Source organism: Psammomys obesus, unplaced genomic scaffold, assembly GCF_907164565.1.
Source record: "Psammomys obesus unplaced genomic scaffold, mPsaObe1.curated_primary_1811, whole genome shotgun sequence".
Taxonomy (NCBI): domain Eukaryota; kingdom Metazoa; phylum Chordata; class Mammalia; order Rodentia; family Muridae; genus Psammomys; species Psammomys obesus.
The window spans coordinates 21,911,444-21,918,825 of record NW_026596039.1 but is presented as its reverse complement, the minus strand read 5'-3'; the positions used below and the strand labels follow the sequence as shown (position 1 = coordinate 21,918,825).

Here is a 7,382-nt window from a genome sequence, read left to right as displayed (position 1 = left end):
CCCTCCACCCCGCCAGCCCTCCCTCCACCCCGCCAGCCCTCCCTCCAGTTCGCCAGCCCTCCCTCCACCCCGCCAGCCCACCTCCACCCCCTTACGTTACACCTGCAGTGGCCTCAGTTGTTCTCTTCTCTAGACTGAGTCAAACGGCTCCATGTCCTCAGCAGAGTCCATTTCTCGAGCATGTCAATTTTTTTCAGAAGGTTTTTGTTTTTGAGGGTTGTTGTTGCTGCTATTGTTGTTAGGCCTAATGAAATGGAGTGTATTTATTTTGTAGATGATTTTTAGCCATCCGAGCCTAAATCTTTCAGTACTGACTAAGGGCAACCTTTTAAAATAGTACAATTTTGAGTGTTTGGTGCAAACCTAGATTAGGAGCTGACCTTAGAGTGCCCTTCAGTGACATTGTGATCTGCTTTTAGTTTGGGGGTGGCTATCTTTATTGTGTCTTTATAACTGGATGATCTATTTCTAGTAGTTTGAGAATAATGAGGCAATCACTTTGAAACTCTCGCCATTGTTTGGAAAGCTTTTGACTGTCTCCTTTTGAAAGTGACTTAGAACAAGCCGTGATCACACCGCTTGTGCTACAGTAGATGCTGAAGTAGCATCCTGGCACCCTTCCCAAAAGCACGCCTAAGGAGGCTAGCCGCAGCGATCCCTGCTGCCTCCCCGGCTTTTACCTTGCTAGCGCTGGTGCAGCCTGTTCTGCGGATGTGCTGAAACCCTCCCACTTGCTCGCTCTGCAGCAGAGAAGAATGGATCTCCGAGTTCACTAGAAAGGAACGGTGGAGTGAGGTTGTGGGAGGGGGAAGACAGGAATGTCTTCCAGCAGCTGAACAAGAAGGCATTTTAATACCATATTTTTTTTTCTTTCAACTGCTAAATTTTTGCTTTCTGTTTTCTTTTTTTCTAGAGAGATGTGGATAATTTGCCCTGCCTCCAACGCCTCTTCCTCAGCTTCAACAATATATCTAGGTATGTGGGAACTCCCAGCTCATTAATAGATAACTTGTCTGTGTGGGCTCTAGCGCTTTGAGATTGTCAATGCCTGGAGAGTTTTACTGTCCTGAAAGATTGTACATTTGAAAATGAAGGACCGCCCATGACTAAGTTCTTTGTTGAGAAAAGGAAGCTCTTGTGTTTTCTGTCTCTGTTGCTAAAGATGATGCAATTAGCAAAATGAGGCCTTTCTGTAGTCACGCTGACGGGCTGTGTGCAGCCAGGGCGGCCGTCAGTGAGGATTTGCTGTCCTTTGTTTGACAGCCACTGCCTTAGTCAGTTGAATCAGTTTCTTTCATAAATCACCATCTGCAGTTTGTCCTGCCACTGAGCAGTTTTGATAAAGCAGGCTGTATTGGACACTGGGCTGCATGGGAATTAGGCTGTGCCTGCCTTCTAAGTGAGTCTCCGCTTAGAGTGAGTGTTGCTAAGAGAAAGTCGTTACAACATACAAATGCACACGTTTGCTTGTTGTCCTTATATCATGATGTCTCATCCAGTGTTAGGGTGGGAGGCTACCGAACTGGGGAGACTGAGGCCGCCTTCCCAGTGCAGAAGACCGCCCTGTTCACTGTGTGGCTCTTCTTTCTCCTTCCCTCTATCTCTGTTTAAACTTGACTCTATAACTTTCCCTCTACATTTTAGTTTCTCTTCAAGGCTGTTCTCTGGATTTGCATTTGTGCAAGCATGACCTGCGCTTCTGAGGACCAGAATTCTCTGTATGTTTCTGGCCACATCCTTTCTCTGCCCAGCTCATACCTACACTTAACCTCACCTTCCTATCTTGTACCTCCAAACGAAAACAGTTACTTCCAGATGGTGAGCATTTTAGAGGATGGTATTTCAGAAGTGCCCTTCAACCCTCCTTCCTTTTTTCCTCAAGTTTTCTGAAGGGCTTTCCATGTTCTCTCAGTCTGTATCCTGCTTTTCTAGCTTGGGGGGGGGCAGTTCTTTTGTTGGCATTGGTTTCCTTCAGGGTATTTTTACCTAAAGACTGTCAAGGCTCTGGAGACTATTCACCGTTTAGGCTGCTGCAGACCTCTAGATCTCCCCAGTCTTCAGTGAACTCACTCTGAGTTCCTGTGAGCACCTAAAGAGATGTGTTTGCTTATGCACAGATTATGCTCCTCCCAGGCACCAGCTCCCTGAGCCCCTGTACTCTAGGGTGGTAAGGAGCTCACTTTGGTTGCTCACATACTGGAAAACTTTCTTTCAAAGTCTGGAGGGGTCACCAGCAAAGTAAGATTAATGGGTGTTTTTCTTGGAAAAGAAAAGCAAAAGCAAAATTTCCTAAGAAACTAAGAAATAAGTACACAACATTGCAAGGCTTTGGTCCCTCTCCCCCACGTTTCTCTTTGTTTCTCCATAGGCTGAGCTATAGATTTTCTTTATTGGGTTTCCACCTGATCTGTTTTAGGGGCAGAGTGGGTCTGTCTATGGCCTAGAGGTTATGTATTGTGAATGTGGTGGGTCTGGGGAAGAAAAACCTCATGGAGAGCAAGCCTTGAACACATTTGTGTAAACATTCCTTAACCTAGAAGTGTGTCAGCCAGCTGTGCTGCAGAGCGCTAGAGACCACCTTTCATGTTAAGTCAGTGCTTTTTCTGGACTCCATGCTCTGCTTAAAGGAGTTGCCCAGCTTTCCAGTCTTGTGTTCCTGGGGAGCAGAGGTCACAAGAGAAGCAACAAAGTGAAGGCACATGTTATAGGAGCTTGTAGTCCTCTGTGTGGAGACGCCAGCTGCACCTGCAAATGATGCTAGTGATGGCTATTTAGAGGACGAAACCTATTGAGCCTTGCTGTTGTAGGACTTCCTGGGTTTTTGCTAGGTTGTTGGAATCTTTTAATTTTTATTTCTTTAATATTAGTTACAGTTTGTTAACTTTATATCCCTGCTGTATCCCACTCCCTCTTTCCCTCCCAATCCCACCCTCCCACCCTCATCTCCTCCCTGTCCCTTTCCAAGTCCACTGATAAGGGAGAACCTCCTCCCCTTACATCTGATACTGGTTTATCAGGTGTCTTCAGGACTGGCTGCAAAGTTTTCCTCTGTGGCCTAGCAAGGCTGCTCCTCCCTGGGGGGGGGGGGGTGTCAAAGAGCCCGCCATCGGTTGTTGGAATCTTAATAGTCCATTAGCATCAGTTCTTAGATGCCTTGTGGAAATACAGAAACTTCCAAAATGAGATTTCGCATGGAATTCAGAGAGCTCCAACATGGGGAAAGCAGGCCCTTCTGTTGAATGCTGGGTTAATGGTGAACAATGAACAGGCCTGTGTTGTAGCTTCCTGAAGAGAGCAGAACAATGCTGTGAGTTCTTTCAGCAAGCATGGAAGATACTGTTAGAGGATGACCCTCATATCCCATGTCACTTCTTCAGTACACGGTGCTTCTGTTAAGTACCCTAGGCATGCTCATGGTCTCACGGGGAAGGCACAGAAGGAGATAGCCTGTGTTAGTAACACCATAGTGCCTGTGTTGGGCTTAGTTCTATGGAGGGACAACAGGAGAGCACAGAGATAAACGCCCATCTGCTGCTGAGTGCGAAGTGGCTCGGCTGAGTTCTAGGTGGAGAATAGGACAGTAAAGGATGCAGGTGGCTCATATGACTCAGGTCCACACTGTGGGAACCCTCCCTTCCTCATCCCGCACCAACCCCATACAAAGATTTAAGTGAATAAGAATGGCTTATATATTTGAATGTGTAGGGAGTGGCATTAGGAAGTGCCTTTCTGGAGCAGGTGTGGCTTTGTTGGAGGAAGTCTGTCATTGGGGGTGGGCTTTGGGGTTTCAGAAGCTGAAGCCAGGCCCAGTGTCTCTCTTCCTCCTGCCTGCTGGTCTGCTAACATAAACTCACAGCTACCTCTCCAGCACTGTCTGCTTAAGCGCCACCATGCTTCTTGCCATGCTGATAGTGGAATATAAACCTCTGAATATAAGCAAGCTACATTAAATTAAATGCTTTCTTTGAGTTGCCATGGTCATGGCGTCTCTTCACAGCAACAGAACTAAGACAATTTATTTCCTCTATACAAGCTTATTTGAAAGTCTCTGTAGATTTAGATGGTAAGTTCAAGAGGGAGGGAGCATATCTGATCTGTAGCTGGGCTTCTTTAGGATGTGCACATACAGTAAGGAAACTTGCCTCCTGGGAGTGGAGGGGCCCTGTTGACCTCAGCCATCAGAACATACTAGAGCCCCATCCTTCCCTCAGTTTCTTTTCCAGAATGGCTTGGACAGTCTACTAATATTTGCTCCCAACACTTGCTCTCACTGTTCTAAGAAATCTGAGGTTCTGATGATGACTTGAAATGTAATGCTTTTTCTCCAATGTCTATATCAGTAATGTGAACGTGGTGGTTTGACTAGGTGTGGCCCCCACAGACTCGTGTGTGTGAATGCTTGGCCCACAGGGAGTGGCACTCTTAGAAGATACGGCCTTGTTGGAGGAAGTGTGTCACGGTGGGGGTGGGCTTTGAGGTCTCCTATGCTCAATCTGGCCCGAGTGTGGCATTCACTTTTGCTGCAATCCAGATGTAGAACTCTCAACTCCTCCAGTATCACGTCTGCCTGCACACTGCCATGTTTCCTGCCATGACGATAATGGAATAAACCTCTGAGCTGTAAGCCAGCCCCAATCAAATATTTCCCTTTATAAGAATTGCCATGCCCATCTTGTCTCTCCACAGCCATAGAAACCGTAACTAACACAGAAGTTGGTACCGAAAGTCAGGTAGTGCTCGCTAAGCCTGCTGGGCTTTTGTTTGAAAGAATGTGGACTTTGGTTCTTGGGATCACAAAGCAGTTGGACTCTAGTGGGGAGCACGGGAGACAGTGGTGCTCAGAGTGGTTTGAGCTGTGGGGACGCAATTCTGAAACTGGGTCAACAGCTTTCAGAGAAGAGTATTACTATGTAGCCTAGAGGTCATTTTTGTGGTGTACTGGTGAAGAATGTGGCTGCTTTTCCTCCTGGTCTGAAGGAAAGTCTACCTGGCCCTAAAATGAAGAGTCTGGATTAACTGCACTGGAAGAGGATATCTCAGAGCATTCTAATATTGCCTCTGCTGTGTGGTCATTAGTGGCCACTCTTGTGCGGATCTACAAGGAAAATCGGCAAGCTGAGCAAGGGAAAATACAAAACATATAGGTTAAGGAGAAAAGGGCACTCCTGTGCTGAAATGAAAGAAAATTCTGGTGTTAAATGGATAAAGGGAGTGGCGAGCTCAGGAAAAGATCCCACTCAGCTCAGCTTCCAATCTGTGAAAAGAAATTGAGGAAATCTTAGGTCTAGGTGTTGTGGCACCTTCAATCCCAGAACTCCAGAGGCAGAGGCAGGCTGATCTCTAAGTGCAAGGCTAGCCTGGTCTACAGAGCAAGTTCCAGGACAGCCAAACTTAGATAATAAAAGAAACTGTGGAAACAAGGAAGCTGGTGAAGATGTAATTGGTGAGAGGGCCATATTCCAGCCCCAGCAAGCTGGTAAAACCTGGCTGCTTCAGCCTTATGATTCTGGATTTCAAGTCAAGATAGAAAAGGGATTATGGAATTTTTCTCCAAAATTAAGGAAAGCCATTGAGGCCAGTCATGTGGCAGGGGGGTCCCTGAATGGAGGCCTAGAAAGGCCAATGCATGAAGCTGTGAAGTGAAGCCTGGATTGTCTTGGAGACTCCCAACATGTAGGAGATGCCAGAGCTGTGGTATACCTGCAGAGGAGAGCCTTTAGCAGGGAGTGGGGCCAGCTCAAGAGAGAGAAGTGTGCTGCAGTCAACAAGGCCGAAAGGAGTTGGAGGACTGAAGAGGCCTTTGACATCAGACATGGAGATGCAAAGTCTGGAGTGTGCCCAGCTGGTTTTCAGTCTTGCTTTGGTCCAGTATTCCATCACTATGCTCCTTTCCCTACGTTTTGGAACTGTAATGTATATTCTGTGCCATTGTATGTGATCTGCTTTTTTGTTTTGATTTTGATTTTCAATACAGTTAAGAGATTGAATGAATCTTAGAAGAGACTTTGGACTTTTAAACAGGTTTAGGCTGTTATAGACTGTGAGGAGTTTTGAAGTTGGACTGAATGCATTTCTGCATTATGTTATGCTAAAAGCCTGTGGGGCCAGGGAATGGCATGCGGTGGTCTGAATAGACATGGCCCGCATAGGCTCCTGGGTTTGAAGGCTTGCTCCATAGGGAATGGCACTATTAGGAGGTGTGGCCTTGTTTGAGGAAGCGTGTGACTGAGGGGGTGGGCTGTGAGATCTCATATGCTCAGTGTAGGCCTAGTGGGGCACTCATTTTTACTGCCTACCAATCCAGATGTAGAACTCTCAGCTTCTCTAGCACCACGTCTGTGTGCGAGCTGCCATGCTTCCTGCCATGACAATATTGGCCTAAACTTCTGAATTGTAAAGCAATAGAAAGCAATAGAAACCCTAACTGTGACAGTGAGGTATGTCCATCTTGCTTTGCAGCCAATCTCAAGGGCTCTTTCATCTTGCAAGCCTGGAGCTCTATATTCACAAATATTCCCTATCCTCAGCCATTAGCAACCTCTGTTTTACTTTTTGTCTCAGAATTTGATTGCTAGAGGGAGGTCCATCACATGAATGAAATCTTACAGTGGTTGTTTTTTTATGTGCAGCGTATTTTATTTAGCATAATGTACTCAAGGTCATCTATGTTACTATGTGTCAGAATTTCTTTCTGGATTTCTCTCTTCTGAATCTGATGAAGACATACATGGCTATGTCTGAATACTCATGTATTCTTGGCATCGTACAGAATACACTAGAAGAGGGAGCTTTCAGAACGGGCCTGGCCTCCCTTTCCATTCTCAGTTTTTCCCACAGCGCACAGCATCCTATCCCACCTAGCCCCTTAAAGACATCCCATGTCTCTGCTCAGTCCTTGTGTCTACCATGACGTCACCTCTGGCAACTGCCTTTTCATTTCTCCTCCCTATCAGAAAACCTTGAGATCATCCTGTACCTCTCAGATTAAATGTCGCTAGGAGTTCGTATGCTAAACACAGTGTTTGGAGTTACTTTTTGTGGGTTCTAATTCCATAGACCCCCCTAGCCTCAATTCTGTAGTTTTAAACCTAGTGCAAGAATTCACAGGTAAAGCAAGTAACTAGACCTGACTTGAAAGTCCCACTGGTCTGTGTTTGCAAACTCAAGTCAGAACATATCCACGGATGCTGCAACCAGCTTGGTTCTTTAGGATGAGGAACTGAGACAAGAGAAAACACCAGAGACCCCTTTGCACTCTATGGGAAATGCTGCTTCAGGAACATTTTCTACTTTTGTTTGCAAGTGGATATCCGTGTGTGTGTGTGTGTGTGTGTGTGTGTGTGTGTGTGTGAGAGAGAGAGAGAGAGAGAGAGAGAGAGAGA

At 46.2% G+C, this 7,382-nt stretch overlaps 1 protein-coding gene across 4 annotated transcripts in view; it reads left to right on the top strand.

Moving 5' to 3' along the window:
- The window catches only part of Lrrc49 (leucine rich repeat containing 49), a 95,424-nt gene that overhangs the window by 34,192 nt on the left and 53,850 nt on the right, over positions 1-7,382 (top strand). For 3 of the 4 annotated variants that reach the window (XM_055622283.1, XM_055622281.1, XM_055622282.1), the window contains one exon: positions 914-975. In XM_055622283.1, the coding sequence (XP_055478258.1) occupies positions 914-975 (62 nt within the window). Of the gene's footprint in view, positions 1-745; positions 796-913; positions 976-7,382 lie in introns of those variants that run through there. The other variant, XM_055622284.1, reaches the window with a different exon arrangement.